At 43.0% G+C, this 21,597-nt stretch overlaps 1 protein-coding gene across 3 annotated transcripts in view; it reads left to right on the forward strand.

Moving 5' to 3' along the window:
* Positions 1-21,597, forward strand: part of ZNF462 (zinc finger protein 462) — a 157,535-nt gene that overhangs the window by 118,962 nt on the left and 16,976 nt on the right. For all 3 annotated transcript variants that reach the window (XM_040237900.1, XM_040237892.1, XM_040237907.1), the window contains exon 10: positions 9,259-9,482. In XM_040237900.1, the coding sequence (XP_040093834.1) occupies positions 9,259-9,482 (224 nt within the window). The remainder of the gene's footprint in view (positions 1-9,258; positions 9,483-21,597) is intronic.

The following is a 21,597-nucleotide window of genomic DNA, read 5'->3' on the forward strand; positions in this document are numbered from 1 at the left end:
ATACATATTAAACACCATAGACCGTGGGTTTACATTCTGGTTTTAAAGCCGCTTGTGTTTTACCTCTTCCCCATAAAGAGGTGATGATTATGCCTCCGAGGTGGCATGTTGCGTGTCTGGTGTGTTCCATGTGGATGTATCTTGGCTGTTTGTAAACGCTGATTCCTTTAGTATATTGAGATACTTTTAGTGATGTATTGGAATACTTCTTTTTGGTTTTTTCTTTGAACTGAGTTTACTGCTGGCCAATTAAAATGCCGTTAGACAACGCACGCCCTCTGCATTGGAAGGAAAAATATGTAACAACTATACTTTGTCCAGAAGAGATCCAGCCAGAGGTGGATGGAAAAAGATGACTAGAGTACCCGTTACTATTTCCACCTACTGACCTTTCTGTCTCTCCTCCCTCCTTCCCTCCCTCCCTCCCTCCTTTCCTTCCTCTTCCTGCCTGTCTTCCTTCCTTTGCCTCTAACCTGGGAATGCTTTTCAGTATTTGCCACCCGTGACTCAAATGCATTAAGTGTCTTCTGCTGCCCTGCGGAGATGTTACTCTGAAATGCTGGGTATTCAGGGGGCATTTCCAGTGTTTGCAGCATTTCCCCAGAGCCACTGCCTTTGGCCGGTGCCTTTTGTGGCATGTCACCCACGTCTGCTGCAGACCCCACGGAAGATCAACCTTCAGCACCCTTAGGTCTCCCTTCTCGCCAGGCAGACTCGAGACGTGAGATGCCTGCTGGCGAGGACGTCCGCCTGCAAGCCGTGCAGGAACGTTTAGGCAGGAACTCCTGGGATCCCTTGTGGTGTGTTGCCTCAGTCATCTGGCTTTTGGTCCCTGGGCCCATGTATCTGTCAATGGCTCCGTGTCCTCCACTGCTTGGAACGAGGCCATGAGTCATGCTACTGTGGAGCAGACAGGAGCGGTAAGACCCCACCTCAGGGGTGGAGTCTCGCTTCCATTTGCTGCCTGCAGGGATCAAGCTTCCCAGGTGGCGCTAGTGGTAAAGAACCCGTCAGCCTGTGCAGGAGATGCTGGAGATTCGAGTTTGATTCCTGGGTCGGGAAGATCCCCTGGAGGAGGACATAGCAATCCACTCCAATATTCTTGCCTGGAGAATCCCATGGACAGAGGAGCCCGGTGGGCTACAGTCTCTGCGGTCACAAAGAACTGGACATGACTGCGGACACGACTGAGCGACTTCCCTTTCCCTTTTCACTTTCATGCATTGGAGAAGGAAATGGCAACCCACTCCAGTGATCTTGTCGGGAGAATCCCAGGGACAGGGGAGCCAGATGGGCTGCCGTCTATGGGGTCGCACAGAGTCGGACACGACTGAAGCGACTTAGCAGCAGCAGCGGCAGAGACTTACACCCACACATGCCTGCTGGGATCAGAGTCTTGATGCCTAATGCAAGCTCACTGACTTTGCTTCCCTGAGCTGAGAGTCCAGGCAACGAGAAGGCAGAGAGAAACACTTAATGCCTGGAGCACGCCACACCTGACCCATTGCTTCTCACACACGGTCACTTCATCATCCAGCCACACTGGGAGGGACGATCCTTTGACCTGTAGTCCTGTTTTATGTATGTGAGGCTTGAAGCTGGCAAAAACTATTTTTTCTTTGTTTTAGTGTAGTGTTTTAGAGTCATTTCACAAAGAATTGAAGATATGTTAAAGACAGTTGTGCAGAACTGTAGGATTAAAAACAAGAGAGGAGATTGGGGCAATTGCAGAATAAGGAAAAAGCAGTTGAAAGTTCATGTGAAAGTATGAGAACACTCACCTAGAGCTTTGGTGTCTGCTGCAGGATCCTGTGTGCTTGTTAGCAGCGGGCTACTGTCTCAGCCCTGGGACTCCAGCCCACTGTGGGGGCAACAATAACAGAATCAATTTGATTTTGGATGTTCGTTAGACTTTTGAATGTTCAAGAATCTGAGGTGCTGAAACCTGAAAGGAGTTTCTCCAGGGGGATTCTCCTGAGGGGGTCACTGTGTATGAAGTAGTGCATGCTGCCCCCAGCCAGAAAACAGTGGTGAACTTCTCCCAGCCCCCTCGCTGGACCTGTGAGGGTAAAAGTAATTCAACCAGTCACCCAACCGGTGAGCAGGGAAGCTGTGTGTCAACCCCAGTTTTCTGATCCCATGATCCATCCATTGTATTGCCTGTCACTGGTTATTTAGAGTCTTTTCTGTTTATTTATAGACATAATTTATATTAGAAGAAGCATCAGCATATTTAGAGTTTGTCCTCATTGGGGTCAGAAAGGGCACAATCTGGAATGAACGTATTTGAGGACTGTTGTAATAGTGACAACACCCACAGCAATAGTTACTGTTACTGAGGACTTTTTAGGTAGCAGGTGCTGTGCTGAGTGCTCTCCAGTGAGTCATTTTGTGGAATTTTCACAAAACCCTAAGTGGTAGGTATTAACTGTTATCCCTGATAACAAGGGAGAAAACAGGTTCAGAAAGATTGAGCATCTTACCCAAGGTCAAATGACTAATAAGTGACCCAGCTGGGATCTGATCCCAGGCCTGCCTCACCCCCGGTCCACGCCTTTACCCACCAGGCATCACTGCCTCACCCTTGGGAAGGTGGTTGGCGTCACCCCGTTGAGCATTCCAGTGGCTGTGGTATCTGGGTCTGAGGATAAAGTCATCTGAAGGTTGGGGGTCAGAGACGGGGACCACTGAGCCACAGGGAGGCAGGGCACTTTGGGGTAGCATGTCTGCCATCTGCGTCCTGGCCTGGCTTTGGGGTCCATCTCAGTCAAGATGGCGGCTCAGTGGAAGCTAGTCTTGACAAAGAAGACAGGGTTGGGTGGGTGTCTGCCTGGCAGTTTTGAGCTGGGGCTGATCTCAGAGTAACAAGACGTGGCTCTCTCTGCACCTGTGCTCTCCTTACTCTGTGGATGAATAAACATCTTTGGTCTCTGGGGCCTGCAGTAAGAGATCTTTCTGAGACTGGTTAATTAAAATACTTGGAATGAATGGCAAGAAAAACAGCTTCTGAACTGGCCCTGAGAATAAGCTGCTGTTTGTAGGAATACAGTCTCCTTAGCTTTTTGTCCAGACAAATTGCTGTATTTAAATAGGGAGGAAGGAAAAAGGAATTCATTCCACTCCTGGGTGATCTGAATGAGAAATAACCGTGGAATCACATTGGCTGCTACAAAAGAGAGCATTCTGTTGGTCCATGCGTTCAGTAGACATGTATTATTTGCTTGTTCCTTGCTGTACCATGCTGGGTTCTTTGGGTTAAGATGGGGTACCTGAGAGCCAGTCTGCTCTCCTCAAAAAGATGAACTGTGTGCATAAGTATGTTTAAGATAGTGAGTGATAAGTACCTAGGAGATAGACAGCGGCAGATGTGTTTCTGTTTGGAGTAGAGAGACGTGGTGCTAGGGGGTGGCTTTCAAACTCATCCATGATAACGTTTCAGCAGTCAGAGAGGACTTGAGGTGGGCGTATTCGTTATGTAGGGGACTTAACAGAAATGGATTCTTTTTCCATTTTGGAGCCTGGAAGTCTGAAATGCAGTTGTTTGTAAGGCTGTGTTCCCCCTGAAGACTCTAGGGGGAGAATCCTTCCTAGATTCTTCCCAGCTTCTCCTGGCTCCCGACTTTGCTTGGCATCCCTGCAATGGCACCCCACTTCAGTACTCTTGCCTGGAGAATCCCATGGACAGAGGAGCTTGGTGGGCTACAGTCCATGGGGTTGCTAAGAGTTGGACATGACTGAGCGACTTCACTTTCACTTTTCACTCTCATGCATTGGAGAAGGCAATGGCAACCCACTCCAGCGTTCTTGCCTTGAGAATCCCAGGGACGGGGGAGCCTGGTGGGCTGCCGTCTATGGGGTCGCACAGAGTCGGATACGACTGAAGTGACTTAGCAGCAATAGCAGCAGCTGGAGGCAAGGCTAGAAAGGTATATTCCGGTCAAATGAAAGAGGGCTTGGATCCCATCGCAGGAGTAGAATGCTACTCTGTAGACAGATGGGAAGCCGGGGTACTGATGAGATACCTGGTGAGTTCTAATTTAGCAGAGACTAAAGCCAAGGATTATAGACCCGTCTCTTTGAGGAACCATGCACTTAGCTCAGATCAACATTTGATGAGGTTCACCATGATGGGACCAGTGTAACCAGGGAAAAATTAAACCCTGAGTCTTCTGGTTCAAGGAGAAAGTGGTATGATGTTGGATGAGTTTTCATTCATGTTACAAATGAACACCCACCACATGCTAGCATTGCTTTAAGCTCTAGGGATACTGCCAGGAAGAGTCGGGCAAGGTTTGGGCACTGAAGAAGCGTGAACTTTAGTAAGAAGAGGGACAGTGAACAAGGGAAGAAATAGTTTCAGAGTACGTGAATGCTTTTGGTTGCTCGGTCATGTCCAACTCTTTGCAGCCCCATGGACTGTAGCCCACCAGGCCCCTCTGTCCATGGGATCTCTCCAGGCAAGTGTGGGTTGCCATTTCCTTCTCTAGGAGATCTTCCCAGCCCAGGGATTGAACCCAGGTCTCCTGCATTGTAGGCAGATTCTTTACCTTCTGAATCACCAGGGAAGCCAGAGTGCATCTCTACTGAGTTCTTATAACCATCGGAAGCACCATGCGTTGCTTAGCCTGGATGTCCCTTATATACCTATAGCAAACCTGAGAAATTGGGCAAAAATTGAATTATAGGCATGAAACAGTTTCATCAAATATTTATAATTACAGAGCTGTGTAATCACTGAGATTGGTCTCCATTTGGCTTATAAACCCAAAGTTTCTGTTTCGCAGCCTGTAACCTCAATACACACATAAATGCTAAATATAACTGAACCCTGCAGGTGGGTATGTTTTTGGAACAAAACTAATCTCCCCTAATTTATCTGATCAGCATCATTTTTTTCTTGAGAGGGAAAAAAAAAGATACTACAGTGAGATTGACAGTCTTTCATCTTACTCAGTGAAATTACATGTTCCCTTCATCCCCATCACATACTTCTTCCTGTTAAAGGTATAGTTCCCAGCTCTTGTGTGGCCTGAAGAGGGTAGCTTGACTAATGTCAAAACTTAACTTTTTACAGGAACTGTTGTGCTTATGTTTACATGTGTCTGTTTATGGTTATATTTGGGGATGGTAGCTTTCTGGTCCTCAGCTTTTGTCCCTGGTTTGTGAGTTAGAGTGACAGATGGATCTTTGGTTGGGGTCAGCGGGGGTCTTGGCCTTCTACCATGGCGATCTGCGTTCAGAGTTGGTTGGAGTGAGTGACTTTCAAATCCCCACCCCCCACTACCCCCGGTCTGGCATATTGTGAGGAGGAAACCCACGTGTGTTGTGGGCTGCCTTTCAGGAAGAATTGTTACTTGGTGTTTCTGGGCTCCATTGTGATGTGGGTTTTTTTCACTGTTTTGAGTAGGAGTGACCCCCTCTCCCCCGACCCCCCTTTAGTAGTGGCGATTTTACAGATTATTTTCCCACCCGGCAAATACTTCTGGGTTCTTGATGAACCGCAGCACTCAATATTTTTTAAGTATGAGTCTCTGATGGCACCCCACTCCAGTCCTCTTGCCTGGAAGATCCCATGGACGGAGGAAGCTGGTAGGCTACAGTCCATGGGGTCACAAAGAGTTGGACATGACTGAGTGACTTCACTTCACTTCACTTCAGATGAGAAACATGATCTATCTTGTAGTCAAAACCGGTGAAGTCATAATATTTTTGCAGTCAGTGCTGGAAGCTGAGTCACAGTGAGTGTGATTCAGGCCTTGATTTCTTACCCGAGGTAATTTTGAGAGGTGTGAAGTCAAGAAAAGACGCACAGTTGTCGCTGCCCCCTGTAGGAAAAGCCCCAAGTGGCTGAGCTTCCATAGCCAAGACAGGGCTCAGGCCCTACCTGGAAACAGTCCAGTCTCCCGGCTTATGTTCTTCACTGGCCTCCACCATGAATAACCTCATTCAGAAAACGCTGTCGGTCCTTTGCCCGCCTTTCAGAGTCTGTCTTGTTTTTTTATCTTGGTCCTGTTAGCCATGTTTGTAGAAAGAGGGGTGGGGGAAAGGTAACTTTGTTTTCTAAAATTAACACCCATAACCCATATAACTAAGAGACTTGGGAGTTATTACAGTTAATGTCTTAGTTTGGAAATGAGGAAGTCATACCTTTCAGAATAAGTCATCAGGGAAATGACCTTTTATGAAATCCAGGAGATACTTGAAAGAAATTCAGATAAAAATGGTTGCCTTAGACACTGAGCGCTTTCGCGATTTTGAACTCTTAGGAATAAAAGGCTGAGAAGTGCACGGCATACAGATTGGATGTGACTGGAGAGTTCTTTATAGGAGAGACGGAGGAGGGTGCATGCAGGCAAAGGTCAGCAGACCCGGGCTCCCAGGCCACAACTTTGTGCTGAATTAGAGGACTGACTTTGAGGAAGTAGCTCAACTGAGCCGTTTTCAGTTTCCACTGAAGATTCTCAAAACTGACTTTGCAGGGTGTTGTGAGAATAAAAAGTAGCCAAGAGAGTCCAACACATAACCGTGCTTGAAACCTAGTGAGCTCTTAATAAGTGGGAGTGGCTGTTTCCATTCAGTGTTGGAGTTTCACCTCCAAGGTATTATTCTGAAAATGCACTGAGACACACATAGTGAAATTGAAACTGCAAAGGAAACTAACCAAAGGAATTGAAAAAGGAGACCTATAAGAAAAAACAGTTTGAAAGAAGCGATTATTTACAGCAGAGAAGGGAAGGCTGGAGAGCAACTGAATGACTGTCTTCAAGGTGTTGGAGGCATCGTTAGGTAGAAACTTAGAGCCAGCTGTTCTCCGTCTCCACCAAGGTGGACAGAACCAGGGCAGGCGGGGCAGGCGGGGCAGGCGGGGCAGGCCAGAGCCAGAGAGTGAGGAAGCAGTAGAAAGGACAAGATTGTATAAATCGGGAACAGACACAGAGCAGTGGAGGGGGTGCAAGTCTCAAAGAAGGTGCCAGGAAAGTTCACATCAATACTTCGCCATGACCTCCTGAGGTGTTGGGTGTGGGGGCCGGTCTCCTGGCTTCAGCCTGGACCGCCATCTCTTGCCATGGGCGCCAGCCTGCTCATGTCTACAAGTCCAGGGTGGCTGGACTGAATACTTGGCCCTTGACTTGGACCAGTGTCTGAACCAGGGTCCATCTTATCTTGCCTTCTCATGATGCAGCTGTCTGGAGCCATCTTCTGTTGTCACGATGGGGAGTAGGGGGCACTCCTGGCTTTGGTGGGCAGGGGCCTGGGGTACTGATATACATCCTACAATGCATAGGAAACCTCGCAGAGGAAAGAATTATTGTGATTGAGAAATCCTGGATTAGAGGCATAGAACGACCATCATAGCCCTGGCTTCCTTCAGGCTCATTAGTTTAAACCAAAGCATTTTTTTTTCCTCCCATTTACACCAAACCATGGAACTAACTGAATGGTTAGAAGACTGTTACAACATTTGCTATTCTAAGAAAATGTGTGGATTCCATTATAATCATGTGTTTCTTAGCTGTCTGCGCGACTTTGGTTTAAAAATATTTATATTTCTAAATAAGCGACTGACTCTTTGTATAGGGAAAATAACATATGCATTAGAGCTCCCGGGAGTATGGTGCAGACACCAACCTTCCACGCTTCCTCTGCCCACATTCTCGCTGGCCAATTAATCGCTGCATTCAGGGACTCCCAAGGCAGGGACTGCCCTGCAAAGAGCATGTGCTGGTTAAGAGGCAGGCAGGCCTTCGGGTGGGAGAAACTCCCCAAGGGGCAGACACAGGCCAGCCCAAGAGGGAGGGCTCCCAGAGTGAGCGACTTCAGCACACAGCATCCTGACGCTCTATGAATGTTGCTCCTGGTGACCGAGGATGTAGCGCGCCTTCCTGACTTAATAATACATTGCTGTTTCTAAATAATATAAGTGTATGTTGTGTGCGTCCATTTGTAAACTTTCAGAGTCTTCTGAAATCCAGACACAGCATGAAAACACATGCTATATTTGATCCTTGCATAAATAGCACAGATTTTAATTTTATCCCAGTTATGGATATCTGGCGCGTGTGCCGATACTCTGGGCAGACTGGTGTGAAATTTAATTTGAGCAGTTAAACACAAGGGTGAGAGAGTACAAAATAAACAAGCACACACACACACACACACACACACACACTTCCAGCCCTACAGCATTTGGTATGTTAACGGGAAAAGCACCCAAATCCTCTCTCTTATTTTCTCCCTTGGTGACAATCACATTATAGATTTGTCTAAAAAGGCACAAATCCTCCACATCTCCCATGCCACCCCCACCCCACCTCTCCTGGAAGACTGCCTGCAGACATTTCATCTGCCGGAGCTCTTTCCAGTTTGGGGTTGGAGTTTCAGTGAATGAAAGTGTCCAGGATTCTTTGTTTTCAGATTTGATCTTAGAGATTCTTTTGGTTTCAAGAAAAGGCAAACAGTCTCCTTGAGAACTTCTTGGAAGGGGAAACAGGAATGGAATTGGAAATGTTGGGAGAGAGCCGATTTGCGGTTCGGTAGGCAGACATGGGTGGGGTCCCAGGTTAGGCAGTTTCAGCGTCTGTGACCTTGGGAGACGGCCTTGAAAGCTCAGTTCCTTGTTTTACCTCTTTGTAGAAATGGGACTAACTTCGGCCTAACAGTTGCTAGGGAGGTATACAGTGGTGGCACATAGGTGCTCCAAGAATGTCAGTATCCTTCCCCCTTACGGACATCTTTTTGTTGTGGTTGTTTAGTTGCTAAGTCATGTCCAACTCTTTTATGACCCCACAGACTGTATTTAACCCTCCAGGCGCCTCTGTCCATGGCATTTCCCAGGCAAGAACATTGGAGTGGTTAAGGACATCTCTGTAAGCCTACATGCCACTTGCTGGGGAAGTAAGATGCGCTGGTGGTTGCTGTTGATAATCATTCATGTTAGTGAAACTTCTATTCTTGTCTCCTCCTTTAATCACCTCCATTCAGAAATCCACAGCACCTTTCAGCCCGCCCACTCCTATTTATAGGTCATTCTGGGTATCAAGTACACAGAGCTTTTGGCCCGAGAAGCACCCACGTGTCCCAGTGGACTGTGGACTTGGGGGGTGGGAGGAGGGACAGGGGCATGTGTGCGGTTCACAGACCTGCAACCATGAGAAGTTTCAGCAGTGGATGGGGGAATTTTTCCTTATACTCCCGAGAAAGACCGTCTGCTTTCCATCAGTAAAAGTTCCCATCTTTGTATTCAATTTGTTTCCACAGAAGAGCGGGTTGTCCCCATTGAAGTGTGCCGATCCAAACTGTCCAAATACTTGCAGGGAGTAGTTTTCCGCTGTGATAAGTGTACCTTCACCTGCTCCAGTGACGAGAGCCTCCAGCAACACATAGAAAAGCACAATGAACTGAAACCTTACAAATGCCAGCTCTGCTACTATGAGACCAAGCACACGGAAGAACTGGACAGCCACCTTCGGGATGAGCATAAGGTAGGGGCCTGGCCTCCCTGTTCCCACCCTCGGCACGGCGTTGGGAGGGGCCGGGCCGAATCTAGCTGTACCGCTCTGTGCAGGACAGACGCACGTGCTACAATAATGTTTAAAGTGAGATTCAGTTTATTCTATTATCAGTGAACTGTAAGGTCATTTTAGAAAACTGGAGCACAGACGAGGGAAAGAAAACCATCCGTAATGCCACCCTCCCCACATCTGACTGCTTAATGGTTTTGGTCTCTTCTGTACCCACTTTGCTTTAGTTCATTCTGAGTATATGTGATCCCTTCTATGAAAGAGTGTATCTTCTCTTTCTTGTTTTCATCTTACCCTAACTAGAGTACTTTACCATATTATTTTAAATGTATTATCACAAAGCTTAATAATTTTTTTCTGTAAAGGGCTAGGTAGAAAATATTTTAGGCTTTGCAGGCCAGATGGTCTCAGTAGCGACAATTCAGCTCTGCCCTTGTAGCAAGAAAGGGGCCCTAGAGAAGATATCAATGAATGGACATGGCTATGTTTCAAAAAAAACTTTATTTATAAAATTAGGCAACAGGCTGTGGACCCACTGGCCCCCTCTTCTCTCTGCTGGCTCTGCCAGCAAGTGTGCCTCAGTCATGTAGGTTGTTTCCCAGTATATTGCTGGCTACAGAAATTTCCCAAGGCATTGCTATTCCTGTCTAAGCATTAATTATAAGGACTGTAAAATGTGTGTTATATTCGTGGGAGGGAACAAATTGGTACAAGACATAAAATATGGGGTTTATGAAAAAAATTCTCTTCCAAAAGTCTGCTGATCAGAGGGTAAGATATCCCAGGCGGCTTCCTCACTTCTCGGAGGATAGCATAGCACGGATTAAGACCGTTGTTTCTGGTTTTGTATATTGTCCAGAGTTCGGGGAGTGTGTGTGTGTGGAGGGGGGCTGGGCGTATGATTAGTATAGTATTTGTTTCATGAAAAGAGCCTGTTGAAATGTTTTGTAATTAACCAACAAATCCCAAACATCTAGTGAGTGTTTACTTAAGGCACAATGAGAAGCACTTTTGGTATTGTTTCCTTTTTCTTCCTGTGTACTGTCAGTGGAAATACAGTTCCTCTTTTCTGGACTTACAAACCCAAGTTAGAAAGATTCCTGTCTGAGTCATCTACACCCAAGGGTTAGAATTTTTCTGTAGGGTGTCGAGAGAAGGCTGACCTTATCACCCACTTACCATATAATGGCATTATTGCTAACTTCTCTGCTTTGGAATGCACTCATTTTCTAATGTGTCTCCCCAAAATGAAAGTAGAGAAAAGCCTGAATTACCTCACTTAAAAGCTTTTAATACCAGGAAAAAAAAAAACCCAAATTTTAATGCCCTTTCATATTCAAACTTCCTTGGCATTTCTGCTCCCACACTGAAAGGAAAGTCACTCACCTATGTCAAGCTAAACTGTTTTCATTTATGTGCTTGTGTCTTATTATGTTACCACCTCAGGTCTTTTTATTACAGTGTTGAACCCATCAGACTAGTATTTTGGGGGCAGAGCAAACCTGGAAAGTAGATTCTTCCCCAGTGGTTGCGTAGTAGCTGTGAGTCACTGGGGAAGTCCAGACAAGACTAGAAACTATACCAGATATAGAAGCAGGTGGGAATGTGCGGGCTTTAGAATAAGCATCGGGCAGATGGGTGACTCAGGAAACTAGGAGCCCAGTTAAGAACTTCTGGAGCCAAACAGACCTAGGATTGAATTCTGTCTTCACCACTTAACTATAACTGCTTCAGCAAGTTACTTCAATTTCTGTATCTGTTTCCTGATCTGTAAATGGGAATTGCATATCCTTACATACTTTACTCAGAAATTTTGTAAGATTAAACGAAGTCCTGGTATCTCCCACACTTTGAGAACCGTGTCTCAGTCTGTCTTTGAGTTGAACTGTGCTCAGGTTTGAGAACTACCCATCAGAAAGGTAGTTACAGTTCCTAAAGACCTTAATGGACTATAAAATCACTGACTGTACTTTGCATTTTAGACATGGGCTTTGATATGTTGTATTTTCACTGTGCTGTGCTTGGTTCTTTAATCTTACTCTCTCATGGTTGACCAGCTTATTAAGTCCGATGAGCACCTAATTGAGGCTAAAGAATCCCCACTCTCAGCATGCCTAATGATCTCCATCTTTGTCTCAGTTGTTGTTAAGTGTATGAGACTTGTGCTTATTAATGATTCCTTCTTTTCTAAATGATGAATACAAAATGCAGTTTGAATTTTTGAAATAATTACCCAAACACTGTTTTATAAACAAAGACAGCTGCTGAAAGTGAATTTTTGACTGATAGACAGTGACATTATGCATTAATTAAAAATGGTATTCCTTGGGGTAAAGGATATACAGAAGTCTGATTTCAGCATTCCTGAAAAGGCTATAAGAGTGTCAATATACAGTGTACTAAAGAGAAGTTTGCTAATGATTGAGATACAAAAGTCAAGAACCATAAGGTAAGAATGAGAAATTAAAGCCAAAGAATTGGAAAGGAAGAAATAAAGCTGTTTTTGTTCACAGACAATGTGATCTTTGTAGGTAGAAAGTCCTAAATAATCCATTTTAAAAGATACTGGAATATTCATGAATTTATCAAAATTGCAGGATACAATCAATAATAAATTTCTATCCACTGGTAATGGACAATCTGAAAATGAAATTTTAAGATCAATTTCATTTATAATGTCAAAAAGAATAAAATGCTTATAAGCAAAACTGTGAACGCTATCTGCTGAAAACTATAAATGCTATTGAGAAACAAAAGAACTAAATTAATGTAATATATACCATACTCATGGATTAGAAGACTCAGTATTGGTAATGCTTCCCAAACTGATCTACAGATTCAGTGTAGTCTATCAGAATCTCAGTAGACTTTTCTTTGGTAGAAATTGATAAACTCACACAAAAATGTATATAGAAATGCAAAGGCCCTAGAATAGCATAAGCAATATAAAAAAAGAACAATATTGGAAGACTCATCCTTCCTGATTGCAACTTTTACTGTAAAGCTACAGCGATCCAGAAAGTATGGTATTGACATAAGGACAGATATATGATCAGTGGTGCAGAAGAAAAAGTTCAGTAATAAATCCTGATATATGTGGACAGTTGATGTTTATCAGAGGTGCCAAGGTAATAAGGAAACGATAGTTTTTCAACAAGTAGTGTTGTTCCAGTTGGATTTCCATGTGGAAAATAGAGATTGTTGACCCTTATGTCACTCAATGGACATGAATTTGAGCAAACTTCAGGAGATAATGAAGGACAGGGAAGCTTGGTGTGCTGCAGTCCATGGGGTCGCAAAGCATCATACACCACTTAGAAACTGAACAAGAAACACAATGTCACTCAAATTTCTCTTGGGGAAAAATTCTTAGATATGATATAATAGCTGTGATCATTAAAAAAATCAATAAATCAGGTGTCATCAAAATTAAATTGTTGCTCTTCAGAAGACACCATTAAGGAAATGAAAAGGCAAGCAACAGACTGGAGGCAAATATTTGCAAAATAACTGTCTAACAAAAGACTTCAACCAAAATATTTAAAGAACTTTTGCAACTCAGTAATAAGATTAACAGTTCAGTTAAAACTGAGGGAAAGTTCTGAATAGGCACTTTATGTAGGAGGATATGCAAATAAGATCATGAAAAGATGCTTAATAAGACTCACCATTAATAAGGCCCATCCACTAGAATGGCTAAAACTAAGAAGACCGACAGCACCAAGTGTTGATGAGGATGTGAAGAAACTGAAAATCTCACACGTGGCTGAACGGAATGTTATCTGGCACATCTGCTTTGGAGCATTTTGTCAATTTGTTTAAAAGTGAAACCCACACTTTACCATCTGATCCAGCAAGTCTGCTGTCACATAAAGTGGCTGCATAAACAAAATGTGCTGCATCCAGACAGTGGAATACTACTGATCAATGAGAGAAATGAGCTACCGACACGTGTAACAGTGTGGCTAAAGCTCAGAATCATCACGTTCAATGGACAAAGTGAAAGTCATTCAGTCGTGTCTGACTCTTTGCGACCCCCATGAACTGTAGCCTGCCAGGCTCCTCTGTCCATGGGATTCTCCAGGCCAGAATACTGGAGTGGGTAGTCGTTCTCTTCTCCAGGGGATCTTCCCCACCCAGGGAAGGAATCCAGGTCTCCCACGTTGCAGGCAGATTCTTTACCATCTGAGCCACCACAGAAGCCCAAAGCCAGACGCAAAATACTAGATGTGCAATTTCTAGGAAAGGCAGAATTAAGGAGACAAAGCAGATCAGAAGCTGTTTGGGACTGGAGGTTTGGAGCAGAGATCGATGGCAGATGGTATGAGGGTGCTTCTTAGAGTCATAGAAGATGGTGGAGAGTTGTACCAATGCATACATTTACTAAAACTCATTGAAATGTTCATTTGAAATAGGTTAATTTTATGGTTATTATACCTAAAAGATGCAAGTTCCTCATGAGCTGACACGTGGTCAGCCTACAGTACATGTTAATTTTCTGCAGTCTTCTTACAAGGTGGATCTTGAGAACAGATAGATCTATAAAGATGCAGAGATCCAGAAGAGTGTATATACTGTCGAAAATAAAACGTGCAAAAGACGTAGCAGTTGGTTCTAAACTGAGGTTTACTTGCTTTTCTAGTAAAATGATGTGTTGAGTGTGTTGCTCATTACATTCTTCTACGAGTAGCTTTAGGTGATTTTGTGTGGTGGAGAGAATATATACAAGAAACTAAATGACACTGTGGGATGTATTTTCAGTCACAGGAGTCCATTAAATAGAAGTGGACATTCAAAACTGGACTCCTAAATTCTGCCTGCAAAGCTTGTAAACTTCAGGAATGTCTCTGAAGATGTCAGACTGTTATCATTTCATGAACTGGACAGAATAAAGGATCCCTGAAATCAAATAAACCATTCCATTGAAAAACGAAACTCTCAAGTGCCCTGAATTTACACTGCTGTGTTTATCCTCACAATGCGAAGGTGAAATAGAAAAGGAGTGACATCAGTACTTTCATTTTTTTTCTTTTTATTTGTTTTAGCACCTTCATTTCTCAGGTGTCACAGAATCTTGTCTTCCTCGATCTTTATCTTTGCACCAGTGAACAAAGAATCTTAGTTGGAATCTCTTGGAATCTAAAGTAAACAGTACAGGCTATTTGGAATTTTAGTTTTTCATCCTTCAACTCCCTTTTTTTTTTCTATCTCACAAGGTCTTCTCGAGGTGGACTATTCTGTCCTTTCAATCTCTCTTTATGTTCCTCCCTCTCTCACACACTCACACACACACACACACACACACACACACACACACACACAGAATGAAATTATATGTCAGTAATGCCGTCTATTAGCAATGCTTGTGCAAGATGAAGATGTAACATTTCTAGGAACCTTGAAGTCATGAAAAAAGCCAAACCTCACACTTCTCACATTTGGAAAACCACACATATATTTTTCTTTGAAGAAAGTTTAAGTATCTGCAATACCTTGTTAGTGTTCTTTATGATTCCAAAGTCTCTTTGCTAGTTTAAGGAACATAAAAATATATTATCTCTAACATGGTTTGCTCGTAAAATTGTCATGTTAGCTATATTAAATTTAGAAGGATAGTCTATTCAGGCAATACACATTCACTAATTGAATTTACTTTGAAATGTTTTTAATTTTTTATACAAATGGAGCCTCAGGCGGCTGAACTCTAAGGAACTCGTATCTCTTACTTTTTGTCATTTTGAAGGAAGCAGCAGAACATTCAGTTTAGGAGGAATAGCCAGTGTTTCACTTATTTCAGTAAAATTGTTCCACTCTCTGGACCAGTGAAATCCATGATGGCAAAAAAAGTCACATCAAATATTTGTTTCCAGCAAAGGGAATAAGAAATAAAAGAAGAACCTTCACTGACTCCAAACTGTAAAATACACTTTAGGCCTTGCTTTTTTGGACTGGGTTTACTTTCTGAACTAAGTACTAGCATTCTAGCTTTATCACCTCCATGGGTTCCTGCAAGCTGAAGTCTTTTCAAAAGATTGTCATTTCATCTCTGCTCTCCCTCGTGTTAGTTGCTTCTGAATTTGTCAACTGTAGACCTACTTCTTTCATGTATTTTGGAAGACAAAAAAAATCAGAGGTAGATGAGCAAAAGGTGTGGTAATTTTTCAGAGGGGTGTGCCTGGCAGAACCATAGATGGTATTTCTCAAGTAGGTATTTGGAAATGTTCTTAGCCTGTAACCTTTGGAACAGTCCACTAAAGTCTCCTGCCAGTGGGACTTCCCTAATGGTCCAGTGGTTAAGACTTGACCTTCCAATGCAAGGGGTGAGGGTTTGATCCTTGATCCTTGAGCTAAGATACCACATGCCTTATGACCAAAAAAGTAGAATATAAACACCAAAAACCATATTGTAACAAATTCAAGAAAGACTTTAAAAATGGGACACATCAAAAAAAAAATCTTAAAAATGCATACATTTGTTGCTGTTCAGTCTCCCAGTCGTGTCTGACTCTTTGCAGCCCCATGGACTGCAGCACACCAGACCTCCCTGTCCCTCACCATCTCCCAAAGTTTGCCCAAGTTCTTGTCCATTGCCTTGGTGATGCCATCCAGCCATCTCATCCTCTAACGCCCTCTTCTCCTTCTGCCGTCAATCTTTCCCAGTCATCAGGGACTTTTCCAATGAGTCAGCTGTTCTTACCAGATGACCAAAATATTGGAGCTTCAGCTTCAGTCCTCCCAATGAGTATTCAGGGTTCATTTCCTTTCATATTGTCTGGTTTGATCTTCTTGCTGTCCAAGGGACTCTGAGGAGTCTTTCCCTCAACACAGTTCGAAGGGAATGGCAAACCACCCCAGTATACTTGCCATGAGAACCTCATTAACTGTATAAAACACAAAAAGATATGCACCGAAAGATGAGTTTCCCAGGTTGGACGGTGTCCAATATGCTATTGGGGATGAGCAGAGGACAACATAACTTACGTACATACATAAAAAATAAAGTATCCAGCCAAAACAAAAGGCCTCTGCTTCCAAACTTGTGTAGAACTTTCCTTCTTTCTCTATTCAGGCATGTGTTCATGCAGCCTCAGCTTGTACTTAACTCTTAACAAGATTCTGTCTTACCACTGGGTGCAACATTCTTAAAATGGAAGCCACAATGTTTACCTCTCTTTCCTTCTCAAATCTCACCATGGTGCCCTGCATATAATTAAGTCTCCACTAGCTGGTTGCTAAATAAATCAATAAGTGAAGTCACTTTTCAGATGAGAAATTTTAAGTACCCTGTTTGCCCAAATAACCAGAACATGGCAGCAGCAGCATCTTGGCCTCTGGATTTCGAGTTCTGGAGATTGGCAACAGCTCAGTTAGCCGACAACAAAATTCTTTGACTTTTAACGAAGCCTTTCACTTGGCTTTCTTGAGTGCTTGTGACGGGTTGTGCTGAGATTCTCGAAATGATTGATTTCGTCTAAACTTTGCTAAGTCAGGTCTGGCAACAGGGTGTTTTCTGTTCCAACTCAGTGATCGGAAAAGAAAGTAGGTACTCTCCTTGACGTCTGTGCGCCATACCCTTCCGGTCCTTTACCAGCCTTCATTCTTACTGTCCTTGTCCTTAAAATGGTTTTTACTTTTGAAGAAAATATTCTCCAAAGATTGTTCCTGCTTCATCCCATCAAACTTTGGAATGAACGTTATTGTCACAGTACTTTTTTCTCCCTTATTCTTGTGTTCAGCCAGTGTCCCATGGATAATTTGTACATGTTTTGTAAGCAGTTTTGCATTTCAACAGATGATCTGTATTCTAATGGGGAAAGCGGGAGCTGTGTCACCTGAAGGTGTGAGTTCAAACCTGGCCTATCACTTAACTTGTTTTGTGTTCTGTTTGCCTCATCTACAAATACGGAAGATGACACATAGCTTGCAGAATGAACATAAGGGTTACGTGATATGTGTAAAAATGACTGTATTAATTTTTAGCATATAATTATTTGGTAAGCATTAGAATACAGCCCTGGGGTTTCTTTGGAAGGAATGATGCTAAAGCTGAAACTCCAGTATTTTGGCCACCTCATGTGAAGAGTTGACTCATTGGAAAAGACTCTGATGCTGGGAGGGATTGGGGGCAGGAAGAGAAGGGGACGACAGAGGATGAGATGGCTGGATGGCATCACGGACTCAATGGACGTGAGTCTGAGTGAACTCCGGGAGTTGGTGATGGACAGGGAGGCCTGGCGTGCTGCGATTCATGGGGTCGCAAAGAGTCAGACACGACTGAGCGACTGAACTGAACTGAGAACAAAATCTTTTAGAAAAATGTCCAGTTTTATTAGCAAGCAAATTTATACCTTGGCATACAATATTATGAAGTCCTTTATACTTTATGATTGCCTCTGGGTTTTTATGCTACTGGTAAATTCAGTAAGATATGTGTCAACTAGATGACTGGCCTTATACTCTGCACTGAGCCTATAAAACTAAATAAGAAATGGTTGCTACCGTGGAAGAGTTTATAAGCAAGCGAGTGAGATGAGCTTAAACAAAGAGTCACAACCAGCATGGTAAGTACTGGATAAAAAGTATCTATCAAACAGGAGGGCAGCATACTTGCTTAGCAAGTGTGTCATGACTCATCTTTCATAGAACCTTAATACGCTGGGCTGTTTTCTAGAAGCTTTTCCAAGAGCTCTGATTGAAAGGCTCATTGAGGATTCACGACTTTTACCTGCATCTTTGACCATCTTCCAGTAAGATTCGTAGAGACAACACTGCTGAACCTTTGTCCCTCTGGTTCCTTTCCCTCGTTCCCATTCTGACTTTCAGAGACAGGCAAAGAAGATCCGCTGGGGAAGCCACCTGAAAGCCTAAGTCAGGGGTGGGCAAACGCTGGCCCGTGGACCAAATCAGAACCACTGCCTATTTATATGGTCTGACAGCCAAGAATGGGTTTGACATTTTTTAATAGGTTGACAAAAATAAAAAGAGTAGTATTTCGTGACATGTGAAATTACATGAAATTCAAATTTCAATGTCCCTAAGTACAGTTTTCTTGGAACACAGTCACGCTCATCCATTTCCGTATTATTTGTGACTGCTTTCAAGATAGAGGCTAATTGAGTAGTTGTGACAGACTATGTGGTCCAGAAAGCCTAAGAAAATTTGCTCAACTGGCCTTTCGCAGAAGAATTTGCTGGCCTGGGCCATAAGTCCTTTAAAGTCTTTGTAACTACATATTCTCAGTTTGTGACTGACATGGTCATTTCTGATGTAAGAGGCAGTTTTTCCATGTTCTCTGCTGTCACTTCTTCTAGAAGTAAGAAGTTCGCTTGGCCTTTCTCCTTAACATGAGCACGCACCGTTAGGTAATGTGCACATCCTGCCCAGGTGTCTCTTTTTGAATGTACAAGTGTTAAAAGTCGCTAGGAGGGGGCCTCTGGAAAGGTTAAGTAGATTTTTCTTCATCATCTCCTCCACTTGATATCTGCTAGGCAACCTGTAGATGAGAGTGTCCAGTGTCATTCTTCCCTTTACTAGCAAGTTTATATCAGTCTTTCCTGCAAAACTGGTTTGTCCCCCAGGACAGTATGAAAATGCATGTGCAACTTGGTTATATTTGTAAATCACATAACACTCCTCTCCTCTTAGAAGTAAGAACTCGAATTCTTAGAAGGATTCTTAGAAGTAAGAATTAGTAGGGAAATTCTTTCCTCTGCTAAGGACAGATCAAAACCATTTTGCTGACTGGCTGAAAAAGCAACTAACAAAGAGACAAACACAGTGCTGCAGCCTGAGCATCCAGCGTGAGCGTGGAAGGGCGTGCAGTGTCCCCACTTCAGTGCGAAGGGGAGCAGGTTTTGCGGCTCATTGACACTTCATCTCACTTCCTTACTAGACAAGTTTCCACACAGTTCTGCGTGAGTAGCCCTCACAGGTGACTTTGGGTTCATGGACATTCACAAATAACTTTCACAAGATATGAGGATCTACACGTAATTTTACTGTCTTGAGTGATTATGTATTTGAACAGTCTACCCTTTCAAAGCGTGGATGGCTTCTTCTGCCTTCAGAAGGCTCCAGGGAGCCAGGTTCTAGAACGCATACTCAGCCTTGCTCTCTTTCTCCCTCTGTTGTGGCCCTTTTGGGAAATAAGGTGATAAATTGCTTCTCATCTCCAAAGAAAAAAAGTGAGTGTCCCTCCATAGGTCTTCTGGCCCATTAAGAAGTTGGTCAAATACCCACCAATTTCTGGGTCCAGAAAGTACTGCTCATGTACCAGTATGAACATTTTAGAAGCCAACTTAGAAATATATTGGAACTGTAATATAAAATCTGTATATCATTTGACTTTGACAATTTCACGTCTGAGAATTTAGCCTATAAAATCTAAACATGAAAGAAAGGTTTATATACTGTAAGTCTTACTACTGTGTTTTTTTTTAATTAATGTATTTTTTAAAATTTTATATAGGAGTATAGTCGAATTACAGTGTTGTATTAATTTCAGGTGCACAGCAAAGTGGTTCATATATGTATATATACATATATATGTATATTTTCAGATATGTGTATATACGTATATATTTTTTTTCTTTGGAGATGAGAAGCAATTTACGTATATATATACACATATATACATATATATCCATTATTTTTCATCTTATTTCCCCATATAGGTTATTACAGAATATTACAGAATATCCCCTGTGATATACAGCAGGTCCTTATTAGTTATCTGCTTTCTATATAGTAGTGTGTATATGTCAATCCCAATCTCCCCATTATCCCTACCCCTCTTCCCCCCCATTACTGTAAGTTTGTGTTATACATCTATAACCCTATTTCTGTTTTGTAAATATGTTCATTTGTGCCATTTTAAGATTCCGCATATAAGCGATACCGTCTGATAAATGTCTTTCTCTGACTTACTTCACTGAGTGTGATGATTTCTGGGTCCATCCATGTTGTCACAAATGTCATTTTCATTCATTTTTTAATGGCTAAGTAGTACATGGTGGTTTAGTTGCTAAGTCGGGTCCTACTCTAGTGACCCCGTGGACTGTAGCCTGCCAGGCTCCCCTGTCCATGGGATTCTCCAGGCAAGAATACTGAAGTGGGTTGCCATTTCCTTCTCCAGGGGATCTTCCCGACCCAGGAATTGAACCTGGGTCTCCATCATTGCAGGCAAATTCTTTACCGACTGAGCTATGAGGGAAGCCCAAGTAGTATATATGTACCACATATTCTGTATTCATTTTTCTGTCAGTGGACATTTAGCCGTCTTCCATTTCTTGGTTATTGTAAACAGTACTGCACTGAACGTTGAGGTACCTGTGATTTTCTTCAGATTTATGCCCAGGAGTGGGGTTGCTGAGTCATTTTTAGTTTTAAGGAACCTCTATAGTGTTCTCTTCTGTTAGGTCTATACCATTTAATAGTATGAACCTAACAGAAGCAGAAGATATTAAGAAATACACAGAAAAACTATACAAACAGATCTTCATGACCCAGATAACCACAATGGTGTGATCACTTTCCTAGAACCAGACATCCTGGAATGCAAAGTCAAGTCGGCCTTAGGAAGCATCACTACAAACAAAGCTAGTGGAGGTGATGGAATTCCAGTTGAGCTATTTCAAATCCTAAAAGATGATGCTGTGAAAGTGCTGCATTCAACATGCCAGCAAATTTGGAAAACTCAGCAGTGGGCACAGGACTAGAAAAGGTCAGTTTTCATTCTAATCAGAAGGGCAATGACAAAGAATGTTCAAACTATCACACAACAATCACACTCATCTCACATGCTAGCAAAGTAATGCTTAAAATTTTCCAAGCCAGGCTTCAACTGTACGTGAACCATGAACTTCCAGGAGTTCAAGCTGGAATTAGAAAAGACAGAGGAACCAGAGATCAAATTGCCAACATCCATTGGATCATAGAAAAAGCAAGAGAGTTCCAGAAAAACATCTACTTCTGCTTTATTGACTACACCAAAGCCTTTGACTGTGTAGATCACAACAAACTGTGGAAAATTCTGAAAGAGATCGGAATAGCAGACCACCTTACCTGCCTCCTGAGA

This window comes from Oryx dammah, unplaced genomic scaffold (genome assembly GCF_014754425.2).
Source record: "Oryx dammah isolate SB20612 unplaced genomic scaffold, SCBI_Odam_1.1 HiC_scaffold_1, whole genome shotgun sequence".
Classification (NCBI taxonomy): Eukaryota; Metazoa; Chordata; class Mammalia; order Artiodactyla; family Bovidae; genus Oryx; species Oryx dammah.